Source organism: Heterodontus francisci, chromosome 15, assembly GCF_036365525.1.
Source record: "Heterodontus francisci isolate sHetFra1 chromosome 15, sHetFra1.hap1, whole genome shotgun sequence".
Taxonomy (NCBI): domain Eukaryota; kingdom Metazoa; phylum Chordata; class Chondrichthyes; order Heterodontiformes; family Heterodontidae; genus Heterodontus; species Heterodontus francisci.
The window spans coordinates 90,057,332-90,074,338 of NC_090385.1; the positions used below are offsets into that span (position 1 = coordinate 90,057,332).

The 17,007-nt window shown below is 44.1% G+C and overlaps 2 protein-coding genes across 2 annotated transcripts in view; one reads left to right on the forward strand and one right to left on the reverse strand.

The window, feature by feature from the left end:
- The window catches only part of LOC137377781 (sodium- and chloride-dependent neutral and basic amino acid transporter B(0+)-like), a 392,958-nt gene that overhangs the window by 343,262 nt on the left and 32,689 nt on the right, over positions 1–17,007 (reverse strand). The window lies entirely within an intron of this gene.
- Positions 1–17,007, forward strand: part of LOC137377782 (sodium- and chloride-dependent neutral and basic amino acid transporter B(0+)-like) — a 62,490-nt gene that overhangs the window by 36,594 nt on the left and 8,889 nt on the right. The window contains exon 3 of the mRNA XM_068047833.1: positions 1,977–2,144. Coding sequence (XP_067903934.1) covers positions 1,977–2,144 — 168 coding nt within the window. The remainder of the gene's footprint in view (positions 1–1,976; positions 2,145–17,007) is intronic.

The window sequence follows — 17,007 nt, forward strand, 5'->3', positions numbered from 1 at the left end:
CTCATCACTAAAGAGGGAGCGCCTCCATTTTAATGCATCCTCGAGGTCTTCCTCTTCTGCAGCAGCATTCACCTCTCCTGATGGGATGCCATCTGGACATTGCTGTGGGACCTCTTACTGAACCTCCTGCTTCCCTAGTCAGCCTGCTGTCCTCAAATGGAAGGCAAATGTGGAGGCAGCCAATTAGGAGGATACCTCACGTAAAGTTTCTCCAGTGGGTCAGTTGAGGCCGTCCATGAGCTCGGGACCCACGTATGGCTGCGGGAAAATTTAGCTCTTTGTGTCCTCACAGCTTATTTTCCCCTCCAGCTTTGAATCATCAGCAAACATGCACACATTACTCTTGGTCCCTCCATCTACGTTATTGATATACGTTGTAAATAACTGAGGTCCAAGCACTGATCCTCGTGGTACCCCTGTCAACCTGAAAATGACCTGTTGATTCCTACTTTCTGTTTTCTATCTTTTAATCAATTCCCAATCCATCCTGAAAGGAGGCTCGGAGATGGTCACACTCTGTAACAGGTGAAGAATGTCTTCTTGGACAGGAGAGCAGAGGATGAGCTGCACCTGTGGGAACATGTTCCAGATGGAGTGAGATCTTCAGGAATGTGGGGGAACAGTTATCGCAAACTTGTGTAATTTATCTAATTTCACTTTGTTTTATTTATTCCCAGAATTGAAAAGCATAACAGCAGTTTTATTAAATTATTTTTATTAGCATATTCTCGATGACATTGCTGACAGTGAGTTAGATGATCAGCTGCATATAAAGACAGAGACATTGCACGATATAACACTCCATGTATTATTCTGCTGCTAAGGCAGTTCTATGTTTAACTTGATCTTTAAGGTCACAACATCTAAATGCTGCACATAATACATTCTGAGATCACTTTGAGGGTAATTGTTTCTATGTGAATTGGCAGCTTGTAAATGCTTGGCTTCTCAAAGGTCAGAAAAAGCAGCGGGAAATGCTTGACTCTCTTCGTCTTCAAATTATACATTAGATTTCTCAACATTTTTATTGCATATGTAATGAAAGTGTGATATCTAAAGTAGGATGCACTCAAGACTTTTACATTTGTACAATTATGGAGTCATATACAGCACAGAAGGCCATTCAACCCATCGAGTCCATGCCGGCTCTCCACAGACCTACACAGTTGGTCCCACTCCCTGGTTCAATCCCATAGTGCTGAAAGTCTATTTCTCTCAGGTGGCCATCCAACTTCCTCTTGAAATCATTGATCATCTCTGCTTCCACCACCCTTGTGGGCAGCGACTTCCAGGTCATTACCACCCACTGCGTAAAAAAGTGCTTCCTCATATAGCCCCTGCATCTTTTGCCCAAAACATTCAATCTGTGTCCTCTCGTCCTCGTACCATTTGTTAATGGGAACATTTTTTCCTTATCTAACTTATCTGAGCCTTGAACACTTCCATTAAATCTCTCCTCAATCCCTTTGTTCTAAGGAGAACAAACCCAGCTTGTAACGAAAACCCTCCATTCCTGGAACCATTCCGGTAAATCTCCTCTGCACCCTCTCAAGGACCCTCACATCCTTGCTAAAGTCTGGTGATCAGAACTGCATGTAATACTCTAGTTGGGGCCTAACCAGAGCTTTATAAAGGTTCAGCATAACTTCCCTGCTTTTGTACTCAATGCCTCAGTAAACTGTTCAGAAATAAAGTACAGTTTGTCCCAACCTATAAATAATACTCGAGAATTACACAAATAACAGCAGAAATTACAAATAAAAACAAAAAGTGCTGGAAATACTCAGCAAGTTTAGCAGCATCTGTGGAGAGAGAAGCAGAGTTAACATTTCAGGTCAGTGACCTTTCATCAGAATTCCAATGCTGACTGGCAACTAGACACAATTGTTTTGTCCAATCATCTGAATTCACATGAAAGGATTGATTTCAAATAAATAGTATTTAAACTAATGTCTCATTCCTCATTCTCTTTTAAGGTCTGGGTGTAACTACGCTCCTGTGTTGTGCAATTGCTGACATTTCCTACACCTGCATCATCGGCTACAGTCTGTACTACTTGTTCGCTTCCTTCCAATCCCCCCTGCCGTGGGCAGACTGCTTCAGCTGGTGGGGTGCAGATGAAACCTGCAGCAGGATTCTCAAAGGTAATGTGTTAACTTCTATTGAATAAAGTATAAACACTGACATTCACATTTCATTCTGTCAGTCTGAAAGAGAGAGAAAAGTTGACAATAGTTCCAGTGGCCATCTTCATTTTGATCATACAGCAGAAATACTTGGATAGAAATCAGCAACAGGAATTATGGACTGGATTTTATCAAGCCCTCGATGTTGTGATCTGTGGCGGGTTGGGAGGGGGGGAGGTGCCTGAAGATGGCCCCGGAGGAGGCCTGTCACGGTCCTCGACACCAGCAGGACCCAGCCCGATCCTCCTGGCGGCAGTGAGGCTCCGTGGTGGCCCCCACTGTCGCTGGACAACGGGATCTCAATTTAAATATGAAAGACAATAAATTTAAATACACTTCCCTCCAATCTAGAGGGCCCATCATGATCTTCAGCACAGTGGCCAGCATTCCCATCCAGGGAAATGTGGTGCCACACTGGTGGGGAGGGAGGAGGAGATAAATTTGTCAGTGCAGGGTGAGAATGGTGTCAAATGCACGTAATGGGGGTCGAGGATGGTGGGAAGGGTTGAAGTTTAAACTTTGTGCAGTTTGGGGGTGGGGGGAAGGTCAGATGTAAAAGCTGAGAGTTTCGAGGGGGGAGGTGAAGGGCAAAGAGTTATTGTAATTGTTTTTGGGGCAGTGGGAAAGGGGCATAAGAAATTATTCTGGCTGCAGAAGTTTAAGCTCTGGGTTTTGGAACTCGAGCGGTGGCTGGAGTCACTGTGGTGCATCTGTGAGCCAGAGAATTATGTTGGTAACACGTTTCAGGAGCTAGTCACCCCGGAGCTTAAGAGAGCACAGGCAGAGAGGGGCTGGATAGATGCCAGATAGACAAGAATGTCAAGGCAGGTGGTGCAGGAGTCCAGAGGGCATCCCACTTTCCAACCACTATTCAGTTCTGATAACCGATGGGAGAGAGGGTTTCTCTGGAGAGTGCAGCGAAAGTCATGACCAGAGCACCATGGGTGGCTCAGCTGTGCAGGGAGGGAGGAGAAAGGACAAGAGAGCAATAGTGATAGGGGATTCTATAGTTAGGGGAACAGACAGGCGTTTCGATAGTCGCAGATGTGATTCCAGGATGGTATGTTGGCAGCCATAAAGACAGGGCTAAATTGTGGCGAGTCGAAGAGACTTAGTAGTTGGCAGGAAAAAAGACAGAGGCGCAAGGGGAGAGCCAACTGTGCAACAGCCCCAACAAACAAATTTCTCTGCAGCACCTGTGGAAGAGCCTGTCACTCCAGAATTGGCCTTTATAGCCACTCCAGGCGCTGCTTCACAAACCACTGACCACCTCCAGGCGCGTATCCATTGTCTCTCGAGATAAGGAGGCCCAAAAGAAAAAAGAAAGAAAAAAGAAAGAATGTTGCCTCCCTGGTGCAATGGTCATGGATATCACCGAGCGGCGACAGGGTATTCTGGAGGATGGGGGTGCACAGCCAGAGGCCGTGGTCCACATTGGTACCAAAGATATAGGAAAAAACAGGGATGAGGTCCTGCAGGCTGAGTTCAGGGAGTGAGGAATGAGATTAGCAAGGAGTACCTCAAAGGTAGTAATCTCTGGATTACTCCCAAGGTCATGTGCTAGTAAGTATAGAAATAGGAAAATGCACCAGATGAATGCGTGGATGGAGAGATGGTGCAGGAGGGAAGGCTTCAGATTTCTGGGGCATTGGGACCGGTTCTAGGGAGGCTGGGACCTGTAAAAGCTGGATGGTCTGCAATTGAACAGGACTGGGACAAATATCCTTGCAGGAAGGTTTTTAGTGCTGTTGGAGATGGTTTAAACTAGCTTGGCAGGGGATGGGAACCTGAGCGCAGTCTTAGGACAATTTCAGGGCAGGGAACAGGAGGTAGAAAATTAGCGAGTGACTGAAAGACAGAAGAAGCAAAGGTTAAAAAGTGTTCAGCACAGATATGTGGCAGTGTTAAAAGGTATTCATTTAAATGCAAGGAGTATAGTAAATAAAGCCAATGAGCTGAGGGCACAGATAGACATAATGCAACACGATATTGTTGCGATAACGGAAACGTGGCTTAAAGAGGGGCAAGAATGGCAGCTCAACATCCCTGGATATCAAGTTTTCAGGTGGGATAGAGAGGGAGATAAAAAATGAGGGGGTGTAGCATTATTAGTTAAGGAATAAATAACAGCTTTGAGGAGGGTTGATTTGCTCAATGAATGATCAAATGAGACCATATGGGTGGAGCTCAGAAATAAAAAGGGGCAGCCACACGACTAGGAGTGTACTATGCACCCCCAAATAGTGAGAGGGAGATAGAAGAACAAATACGGAGGCAAATTTCTGAGTGCAAAAAACTAAAGGGCAGTAATACTTGGGGCTTTCAATTACTCCAATATTAACTGGGATACAAACAGTGTGAAGGGCACAGAGGGGAAAAAATCTTGAATTGTATTCAAGAGAACTTTTTTAGCCAACACATAACAAGCCCAACAAGAGAGTGCACAATTCTTGATTTAGACTTCGGTAATGAAGCTGGGCAAGTGGATGAAGTAACAGTGGGTGAACATTTTGGAGATAGTGACCATAATATGATAAGTTTTAGCATAATCATGGAAAAGGACAAAGATAAAACGGGAGTAAAAGTTCTAAATTGGGGGAAGGCAAATTTTACGAAACTGAGAGTTGATCTGGCAAAAGTGGACTGGATACGGCAACTTGAAGGAAAATCAGTGACAAACCAGTGGGAGGCATTCAAAAGTGAGATACTACAGGCACAGTGTAGGCATGTCCCCACTAAGATAAAGGGTGGTAGGGCCAAATCTAGACCCCCCCAGTTATATAGAAACTTACAGTATAAGTTAAAGCGGAAAAAGAAAGCTTATGGCGGTCACAATAAACATAATACTTTAGAAAGCCTAGAGGAGTATAGAAAGTGCAGGATGAAGTAAAAAAGGAAATTAGAGAAGCAAAGAGAGGACATGAAAAATTATTGGCAGATAAAATCAAGGAAAACATGAAAATGTTTTATCAGTACATTAAGAGCAAGAGGATAACTAAGGAAAGGGTAGGGCCTATCAAAGATGTACAAGGGAACTTATGTATGGATGCAGAAGATGTGGGCAGGGTTCTTAATGAGTTTTTTGTCTCTGTCTTCACAAAGGACAGGGTTGATGTAGACATTGTAGTTAAAGAGGAAGAGTGTGAAATATTAGATGCGATAAGCATAGTGAGAGAGGACGTACTAGAGGTTCTGACTTCCTTGAAAGTGGAGAAATCGTCAGGACCAGATGTTTTGCATCCCAGGTTCTTAAAGGAGCCAGGGAGGAAATAGCGGATGCACTGAGGCTCATCTTCAAATCCACACTGGATACAGGCGAGGTACCAGACGATTGGAGGTCTGCGAAAGTTGTACCATTGTGTAAAAATGGTGTGAGGAATAGACCAAATAATTATCGGCCAGTCAGTCTGACATCAGTGGTTGGTAAATTGTTAGAATCTATTCTGAGGGACAGGATAAACTACCACTTAGAAAGGTATGGATTAATCAGGGATAGTCAGCATGGATTTTTTCAGGGAAGGTCATGTTTAACCAATTTATTGCAGTTCTTTGACATGTGCTGCAGATGGACTGTACTTGGATTTCCAGAAGGCATTTAACAAGGTGCCACATAAAAGGCTATTGCGCAAAGCAGGAGCTCATGGTGTAGTGGGTAACATATTAGCATGGATAGAAGATTGGCTGGCTGGCAGTAAACAGAGAGTATGCATAAATGGGTAATTTTCTGATTGGCAGCATGGCAGGGTCTGTGCTGGGGCCTCAACTTTTTACAATTTATATCAATGACTTAGATGAGGCGAGCAATTGCATGGTAGCTAAATTTGCAGATGACACAAAGATAGGGAGGAAAGTATGTTGTGAAGAGGACATAAGGAGATTGCAGACTGAGAGAGATAGGTTGTGTGAGTGGGAAAAAATCTGGCAGATGGAGTATAATGTGGGAAAATGTAAAGTTGTTCACTTTGGCAGGAATAATAAAATAGCATATCATTATTTAAATGGAGAACGACTGCAGAACTCCGAGGTGCAGAGGGACCCAAGGTGTTCCAGTGTATGAGTCACAAAACATTAGTATGCGGGTACAGCAAGTCATAAAGAAGGCTAATTGAATGCTATCCTTTATGACCAAAGGAATCGAAAATAAAAGTAAGGATGTTATGCTTCAGTTATACAGGCCGTTGGTGAGACCACATCTTGAATACTGTGTGCAATTTTGGTCTCCTTATTTAAGGAAGGATGTAAATGCATTGGAGGCAGTTCAGAGGAGGTTTACTAGATTGATACCTGGAATGAGTGGGTTGTCTTCTGAGGAAAGGTTGGACAGACTGGGCTTGTTTTCACTGGAATATACAAGAGTATAAGGGGAGACTTGATTGAAGTATATAAGGTCCTGAACAGTCTTGACAAGGTAGTTGTGGAAAGGATGTTTCCTCTTGTGGGTGAGTTCAGAACTAGGGGGCGCTGTTTTAAAATTAGGGGTCACCCTTTTAGGGCAGAGATGAGAGAATTTTTTTCTCTCAGAGAGTTGTGCAACTTTGTAACTCTCTGATTCAGAAGGTGGTGGAGGCGGGGTCATTGAATACTTTTAAGGCGGAGGTAGATAGATTCTTGGTAGGCAAGGGAATCAAATGTTATCGGGGGTAGATGGGAATGTGGAATTCGAGACACAAACAGATCAGCCATGATCTTATTGAATGACGGAACAGGCTAGAGGTGCTGAATGGCCTACTTCTGCTTCGCAGGAAGTGATGTCATTCAGCATGTGATCAGTTGGTTGGAGTTGAGCTGGACACCGAGTCACACGTGAAAGACAGAGCTCTCTTGTAAATATGTTTGTCCACAAATAAAGAACCCGCAGCTTATGACCACTCAATTTAAGATTGTTTGGCTCCTTGTTGCTATATAAAAGCAATATGGTGACAGGGAATAAATTCTGAAGATTTCATTGTCAACTTTCAAATGCACCATTCTCGACATGGTAGCAGTCTGTGGTCTCTGAAGAATCACAACCTCAACAACATCATGCCAGTGTGTGGTCTCTAAAGCAGCACGTCATTCGCAACGTGGTGATAGCGACACACTGGGATGATCACAATTTCAAGATAATACTACTACAGTGAAGCAAAGGAACAGTACCCACAGGGACCAGTGGTTTCAGGCAGGACGTCGAGTCCAGCGATTTCTCCCATTGTAGTCCGACATAGACAGGACAGCACAACTCATCATTGAGGGCAGCAGCGATCTGGAACGGGCAATTTCGACGACTGTTCACCAAGTTGGTGCTCAAGACACAGTGACTCCAAGAAGGGAGTTGCTCTGAGCGACAGTGGCCGGAAAGAATCAGCAGAAATTGGGCAGAATCGTGCTCGGAAACAGTGAACAAGGTTGGTTCTCATTGAGGCTGTGATTGGCATTGCCATTGCACACCGGGCGTTTTCCTGCCATTCGTGCTTCATGGGCGGGGCCTCCTGATTGCAGGCAGAAAGCCCACACGGCAGGCGCAGCTTCTGGGCGTGGCCGAAACTCGATGCTGCAGACAAAGTAAACCTGCAAGTTTTGTTTTCCGTACAGGGAAAGGCTCAAGACTAAAAATAACGAGAGGCTGCAACTTAAAGGGGAAAGCTCCAGCTGCATTTTGACACTGGGAATTTGACACCATGTCCACAAAATATTCTTCCATGAATTGGAAAGCCCAAGGCCTCCTCCACAAGTTTCAACTCTTTAAACAACGCCAGGAGTTGTGTTTCTTGGATCTGGCCATCATGGAGCTGGAAAAGCAAGTGGTTAAAATTAAAATAGCAATCGGTAAAGACAGGTTACACCAGATTAACACCTCGGGACTTTGTGAAGCAGAGCAGAAGGACCCAGCAAGTCTATGGTCCATGTTGGAGGAGTCGCTCAAAGTCAGGATTAATTTCAGAATTAGCTGGTGACATGCAGGCAGCAAACAAGAGAGACCATTGAGCAATTCATGAGCAGGTGCCAGGAGAAAGGCAAACTCTGTGAATTCTCAGAGATGGAATTATCAGAACGGATTATGAATTTGGTGGTTGCATCTACCCTGATAGAAGCTTTTCAGAAAGAGCTACTAGACAAGGAAAAATGACATGATGCTGAAAGTCTCCTAAGATAAGGCAGGAAATTTAAAGTAATTGCTGCAAGTAGGCAGTGCATATGGGCCCTTGGTACTACAGCTATAAGTGAGGTAACCAGGACAACTCAGCCAGGCAAGATATGTGGCAAGTGCAGCCTGATGCACCAACCAAGGAATTTCCCTGCCTTCATGGACAACTGCAAGGTCTGTGGCAAGAAAAGGCACTGGACAAGGCTGTGCAAGAGTTATCTGTTTGCAAACACTTTGTAGTTGAAACAGATAATAAGTCATTGGCGATGATCTGGCAGAAACCACTGACAAGTGTGTCTCCACAGCTGCAAAGGCTGTTGATAAAAGTGCAAGGATATGACTGTGATATCAAAAACAAACCAGGGAATCTGATGGTGACCTCTGATGCTTTAAGTAGATTACCTATTCTCAGAAAGTGTGAAGATGTCCCATTAGACGTCCAGGTTGATGAGATTGACATCGAGCTAGAGGATGTGTACCACATCAATCTGATACATTTCTGGCAGAAAAAATGTGAAGAATTATGGGAAAAAAACTCAACCGACCCAATCTTGAAGACACTGTGACAACTCATTATTAAAGGATGACCTGACAGCAGACAAGAGTTTCCTGCAGAGCTCAGAACTTTCTGGCCATACTGGGATGACTTGGGCATTTCTCGCTGTGTTATCTTCAAAAGCAGGCAGGTACTCAGTCTGTAGAAGCTTCACCCTGACATCCTCTCACAGTTATATATCGGCTATAGAGGTGTTGAGAAGTCTAGAAGACTTACGCTTGAGATTGTCTACTGGCCGGGTATGATCAGTGACATTGTGCGAGTGTAAAGTTACGTGATGCTTGCCAGTAGCACCAACCATCCCATTGTAAAGAGCCATTCCTTCCTCATGACATTCCGTCTCATCCTTGGTCAAGAATAGCCACCGGTCGCTTCACAATCAAAGGTGATGATTACTTGCTGGTCACCAATTACTACTGTAAATTTCCGGTAATATGTCAGTTAAGGGGCACTTCCAGCTGATCAGTTTCCAACACCTTCAGTGCAATTTTCAGCTGGTTTGTTTCCCCAGAACAGATAGAATCAGACAATGGTCTGCAATATATTGCCAAGCTATTTCAAGACATGTGCAGGGGTTAGGGTGTAAAACATATCACTTCTTCACCGCATTAACCTAGATCGAGTGGCCTAGCAGAAAAAAATGGTACGTACAGTCAGATCATTGATTGTAAAGTGTCGTGAAGCAACACAGGATCGACATGTTACACCTGAGGGTGACACCAATTGAAACAGGGCTGCCATTCCCTGCTGAAATCATATTTGGAAGACAGGTTAAGTCAGCACTTCCATCTCATAAAATCCTCCTCGATACAAGATAGGCTCCTGATAAAACAAGACAAGCTGAAGATGACACCTGGTAAACATGCAGAGGTGGAACTAACACCATTACCGACAGGGCAGAAAGTCGGGTAATTCATCCACAAGAAAAAGTGTGGTTCCCTGCAGAAGTGTCCAGAGTCTGAAATGAACCAAGATCTTATGAAGTAACCACCCTCAATGGAGCAGTGCTAAGAAGAAATCAAAGTCAGCTAGGAGAGCTAGTTAATTATACTGTGCCTGACAATCCTATTGCATCGAGAACACGGTCACACTCAGATCTGCAAAGCGTAGCACGAGAAAATGACCAGTGTAACAATCAAGCACAGGATGACTGTCAAAACACACACAGAAGTCAAGCAAAGAAAGCTGATAAGTCCAGTTCTCCATCTGGCTACACTGTAACAAGATCAGGTCGAGTCAGTAGACTACCTGTACTGTTCAAACACACTTTACTGAAGAACATTAGAGTTAATGCATCTGTAAATATTTTTTAAGGTCGTTTCATTCCATTATGTACTTTGCTTGGTCTCAATTTTACAGATCCCCTCCCCAACATTTGAGGTCATGCAGGGGGGCTGGAAAATGCCTCGGAGAGGGCCCCCACACACCCCGACGTTGGGAGGACCCGGCCCGATATTTCCGCTATCGTCAAGGCCTTGTGTTGGGCCCTGCCCTAACTCTCTGCGATGGGAATGCCATTTATTTATAAATAAATTAAAATCACTGAATTAATTATATTTACGTTCCTGCCATCTGTCCCGGTGCGATCTTTGTGCCACTGGCCGGCACTCCCACGCCTTCAGATCCCAGTCCGGGGAAACGAGGCGGAACACTGGTTGGGAGGGTGGAGGAGGTATGATTCTCAGTGCTGGGGGTGGGGGGCAGAAACGGGGTCAAAGAAACATCATTGGTGTAGGGGATGATAGGAAGGGTTTTAGGTTAAAGTTCATGCACTTTGAGGGGGCAAGATCAGGTGGTCAAGGTAGGTGTTTTGAGGGGGAGAGGGCAAGTAATTAATTTTATGGTTATTGGAGGGGTGGGAGAGGGGCAAAACTATTGTATTTAATTTTTTTATTAACGTTTCTTTAAAATATTTAAATTGAGTGGTAGGGCTTGAAGCCCTTAAAAAAGGCACCACGCCTTCACACGGGCAGCTGATGCCATTGCTGGGGCCGAATGGCCTGCCCCCTACATGTCATCAGGGGGAGTGACGGTCTGCCTGCTATTTAAATGAGCCACCGTGCTTACGATCGCGGTAGCTTTGTAACGTGTGGCTCGTCCAGGTGGACCGCCATTGTTTTCTCCCTGTGCCAGTTTTGGCGGCGGGAATATAAATTTCAGTCCTTTATCTTTTGTGTATTTCCATTTTAAGAAAAGGGGTTGTTAAGATCTTGCTTTAGCAATGTAAGTACTCCACATAGCATCACAGGAAGTGATGTCATTCAGCATGTGATTATTTAGTTGGAATTGAGCACGACAGCTAGTCACATGTGTAAGACAGAGCTCTCTTGTAAATATGTCACTGCACAAATGAAGAACTCACAGTTTATGACCACTCAACTTAAGATTGCTTGGTTCCTTACTGCTAAATAAAAGCAATAACACACCGATCACCCTCCCTCAGCTGATGAATTAGTACTCCTTCAAGTTGAACATCATTTGGAAGTAATACTGAGGGTAGTGAGCACACAGAATATACTCTGTGTGGGGGATTTCAATGTCTATCATCAAGAGTGGTTCAGAAGCACCACAACAGATGGAGCTGACTGAACCCTGAAGGACATAATTGCCCGACTGGGCCTGTGACAGGTGAACAGAGAACCAACAAGAGGCAAAAACCTACTTGAACCTCGTTCTCACCAACATACATGTCTATGACAGTATAAATAGGAATGAGCATCACACAGTCCTTGTGGAGATGAAGTCCTGGCTTCACATTGAGGTGATATACAAATATACAAACTGGGTGGTTTTATTTTAAAAAAGTCAACAGATGAAACTCTCCGCCGAACAAAGGCGGTGGAGGGGTACCACCACCACCCGGTAAACGGGACCTGGAACAAGCAGAGATCAGCAGCCGCCAGCCTCTCAATCCGGTGCCGGGGAGGAGGGTGGGTGGGTGGGGGTGGGGGGGTAAGGGAGGTGGGGGGAGGGGATGGCCAACAGTTGTGAAGCTCAGGACTTCACACCCTCCGTGTCGTGTGGCATTATCACCATACGACATGGGATAGATTCAGAGCAGATCGAGCAGCTCAAAATTGGGCATCCATGAGCTGCTGTGGGTGGTCAGCAGGAGCAGAATTATATTCAACCACAACCTTCCACCACTTGGCCCAGCATATCCCTTACTCCCCATCCCCACCAAGACAGGGAACCAAGATTTCCTCAATGAGAAATGTAGGCCAACATGCCAAGAGCAGCACCAGACATATCCAAAAACAAGGTGCCAACATGATGAAGCTACAATACAGTTACATCCATGTTTAACAGCAGAAGCAGCATGTTAGAGACAGAACAAAGAGCTCCCACAACCAACATATCAGACCAAAGCTCTGCAGTTCTGTCACATTCAGTCATGAATATCCTTCCCTCCATCACAAGGTCAGAAGTCAGGATGTTCACTGATTGTCCAGTGTTCAGTTCCATTCACAACTCCAGATAATGAAGCAGTCTGTGTCTGCAATGCAGCAAGTCCTGAACAACATTCAGGCTTAGCCTGAGAAGTGGCAAATAATATTGCCTGGCACTTGTGTGGTGTGATTGGCTATCTCCAAGAAGAGAGTCCAACCACCTCCTCTTGACATTGAAGGCAATACCATCACTGAATTTCCCCGTCATCAACATCCTGGGGGTTAACATTGACCAGAAACTTAACTGGACCAGCTCTATAACTACTGTGGCTACAAGAGCAAATCAGACACAGGAAATTCTGTAGCAAACAGGAACATAAGAACATAAGAACTAGGAGCAGGAGTAGGCCATTTGGCACCTCGAGCCTGCTCCACCATTCAATAAGATCATGGCTGATCTGATTGTGGCTGTAACTCCACTTTCCTGTCTGCCCCCCATAACCATTGCCTCCTTTGTCAATCAAAAATCTGTCCAATTCAGCCTTGAATATATTCAATGGCTCAACCTCCACTGCTTGCTGGGGAAGAGAATTCCAAATGCAAAAAGCCCTCTGAGAGAAGAAATTCCTCACCTCCCCTTAATTTAAAACTGTGTTCCCTAGTTCTAGATTCCCTCATGAGGGGAAACATCCCCTCAGCATCTACCGTGTCAAGTCCCCTAAGAATCTTATACGCTTCAATAAGATCAACTCTAAATCTTGTAAACTCCAATGAGTGTAGGCCCAACCTGCTCAACCTTTCCTCATTAGGCTAACCCCTCATCCCAGGAATCAGCCTAGTGAACCTTCTCTGAACTGCTTCCAATGCAAGTATGTTCCTTTTTATTAAGGTGACCAAAACTGTACACAGTACTGTAGTTACAGTTGAAGCAACACTTCCCTGCTTTTATCCTCCATTCCCCTTGCAATAAAGGCCAACATTCCATTTGCCTTTCTAATTACTTGTTGTACCTGCATGCTGACTTTTTGCGATTCATGTACAAGGACACCCAGGTCCTTCTGTACCGCAGCATTCTGCAGAATGTCTCCATGTAAATAAGTGGAGAACATCACATTTTCCCACATTATGCTCCATCCGCCAATTTTTTGCCCACTCACTCAACCTATCTATCTCCCTTTGCAGACTCTTTGCATCCTCCTCACAACTTGCTTTCCTACCTATCTGTGTATTGTCACAAATTTGACTACAATACAGGCAGTCCCTTCATCCAAATTAATAATATAGATCATAAGTAGTTGAGACCCCAGCACTGATCCCTGTGGCATTCCTCTAGTTATAGCTGGCATCCTGAAAATGACCAATTTATCCTGACTTTCTATTTCCTATTAGTTCGCCAGTCCATTATCCACACTGATATATCAGCCCCAACACGTTGTGTTCGTATCTTGTGTCGTAACGTTTTATGTGGCACCTTATCGAATGCCTTTTGGAAATCCAAATACACTACAGCTACTGGTTCCCCTTTATCCACTCTGCTGTTACATGCTCAAAGAACTCTTAATAAATTTGTCAACCATGATTTCCCTTTCACAAAACCACAAGACTCTGCCCGATAATATTGTGATTTTCTAGATGTCCTGCCACTACCTCTTTAATAATGGATTCCAGCATTTTCCCAACAACAGATGTGAGGCTAACTGGCCTATAGTATCCAGCTTTCTGTCCCATTCCTTTCTTGAACAGGTGTTACATTTGTGGTTTTCCAATCTGCTGGGACCTTTCCAGAACATTGGAAGATTACAACCATTGCATCCACTGTCTCTGCAGCCACTTGTTTTAAGACACACAGATGCAGACCATCAGGCCCAGGGGACTTGTCAGCCTTTAGTTCTATTAATATTTCCATTTCTTTTTCTGCAGTGATAGTGATTGTTTTAAGTTCCTCCCTCCCTTTTGCCTCCCAATTTTTGACTATTCTTGGGATGTTTTTTGTGTCTTCTTCTGTGAAGACAGATACAAAATACTTGTTCAAAGCTTCTGCCATTTCCTCATTTCCCATTATTAATTCCCCAGTCTCACACTCTAATGGACCAATGCTCACTTTAAGCTATTAACATAGAAACATAGAAAATAGGAGCAGGAGTAGGCCATTCAGCCATTCGAGCCTGCTCCACCATTCATTATGATCATGATCATCCAACTCAGTAGCCTCTTCCCACTTTTGCCCCTACCCTTTGATCCCTTTAGACCCAAGAGCAATATCTAGCTCCTTCTTGAAAACATACAATATTTTGGCCTCAACTGCTTCCTGTGGTAGTAAAGTCCACAGGCTCACCACTCTCTGGGTGAAGAAATTTCTCCTCATCTCAGTCCTGAAAGGTTTACCCAGTATCCTTAGACTATGACCCCTGGTTCTAGACTCCCCTACCATTAGGAACATCCTTCCTGCATCTACCTTTTCAAGTCCTGTTACAATTTTATAGGTTTCTATGAGATCCCCCCTCACTCTTCTGAACTCCAGCGAATATAAGCCTAACCGATGCAATCTCTCCTCATACGTCAGTTCCGCCATCCCAGGCATCAGTCTGGTAAACCTTCGCTGCACTCCCTCTATAGCAAGAACATCCTTCCTCAGATAAGGAGACCAAAACTGCACACAATATTCCAGGTGTGGTCTCACCAAGGCCCTGTGTACTTGGAGCAAGTCATCCCTGCTCCTGTACTCGAATCCTCTCGTTATGAAGCCCAACATACCAGTTGCCCTTTTCACCGCCTGTTGCACCTGCATGCTTACCTTCAGCGACTGGTGTGCGAGAACACCCAGGTCTCGTTGCATATTCCCTTCTCTCACTGGATAAACATCGTAGAAAACCTAAGAGCACTGCTAATCCTTCATCATATGGACTCCAATGGTTCATGAAGGCAGCTCATGACCCCCTTTTCAAGGCAATTAGGGATGGACAATAAAGGCCTCCATTGCCAGTGATGCCCACATCTTGTGTGAATAAATATATGTTTTTAACTCCTGTTCGGCGAGTGGATCCTGTCTCTTCAGTGGTTGATGATCGGATCCTGCTTGGTTTGTGGCTGGTGAATGGATTCTTCTCAGTCAGTGCAAGCTGTTGAGTGGATCCTGCTCATTTAGTTGCTCATTGATTTGATCCTGGTCAGTGTGTGGATCGGTGAGTGGATCCTTTTCCATGAGTGGTTCGATGAACAGATCCTATTCTTAATTAATAAAAATCTGAAATTGAAAGCTAGTCTCTTTCATGGCGCCATGAAACTATCATTGATTGTCGTAAAAACTCATCTGATTCACTCATGTTCTTTTGGGAAGGAAATCTGCCATTCTTACCTAGTCTGGCCTACATGTGACTCCAGACCCACAGCAATGTGATTGACTCTTAATTGCCCTCTAAAATGGCCTTGCAAGCCAATCTGTTCAAGGGCAATTAGGGATGTGCAACAAATGCTGGCCTTGCCAGTGACACCCACATCCCATGTTAGGATAAAAAAAGGTCATGTGTTACTATTGTGTCATGTGGTACCAATGAGTAATATGCACATGGATCATGTGTCCCCATTGATTCATTGCTGATCTCTCACTATATGGGTTTTATTAGGAATGAGTGAAGTGGATCAAAGCTGAACTTTCATTGGAAGCATGTTGAAGTCCTGAAGTGTGTTCTTTGATAACTTGAGACCTTCTGTGATAACCCATGATCTACTGAAGGAACTGTTTATACTTTTATCCCTTAATCTTATATTGTGATTACTAGTAGTACAGAATGTCAAATAAAATCTACTATTACAAGCAGAGTGAGCAGCACAGTTGGGCTGTGCTGTGATTGGAGTGTACAGACTGTCCCTTTCTGTTCAGACCCATCTGTAACCTCACCCATGTAATAAATGGGATCGGACTGATTCAGTCAAAGTGAAATGGTGACCTTGATTATGTCACTAGGGATAACAGCATGGTCTAATGAGAATTTGGACAAAACCTGGAAATAAAAAGCTATCAGTAAAAGCAACCATCACCAATAATAACTTGTATTTATATATTCACACAACAAAAACAAGAAATGCTGGAATCACTCAGCAGGTCTGGCAGCATCTGTGGAAAGAGAAGCAGAGTTAACGTTTTGGGTCAGTGACCCTTCTTCTTAAACCTTGTTCGACATAGGAGACTTTTCTCTCTTGAGTTTCATGTGCCCTCAGTGGGTCCAGAGGCTTGTGAGAAAGAGATGGGTGCAGACAGGAGAGGTCTTCTCACTCCAAGAGCAAACAATCTTTCTCAGTTCAAACTCTTTGTATAATTCAGAAAGAAAACTGGTTGTCAAGTATGTTAGTCATGTGACTATTTAGTCTGACCATGTCTGTTTGAGGATTCTCTTGTCTTCGCCGACCCTGGAATATCTCTTCTTACACACAATACTTGGTGCTCAAAGTCCATTGTGAGTTAAATTAGAGCAGGGAATAGCTCCTTTGTCCCTCCAAGCACTGTCTGTTAGTATGCAAATGCTTTTTCCAGCTACGGCTGAGCAATTTAACAATCTCCTCACTCCAGCAACAGTTTAAAATCAATGTGTATATGACAACATTAATATGCCTCATTTTTGGCAGGTGGGGGGTCTGCATGACAAACAAAATTATCAGTTTATTATAAAACAAGTCTTAACTAATAATGAAGCAAAGCATAAACACACCTATCAAAATATAAAAGTTCCCTTTTTACCTTAGTTCCTCACAGAC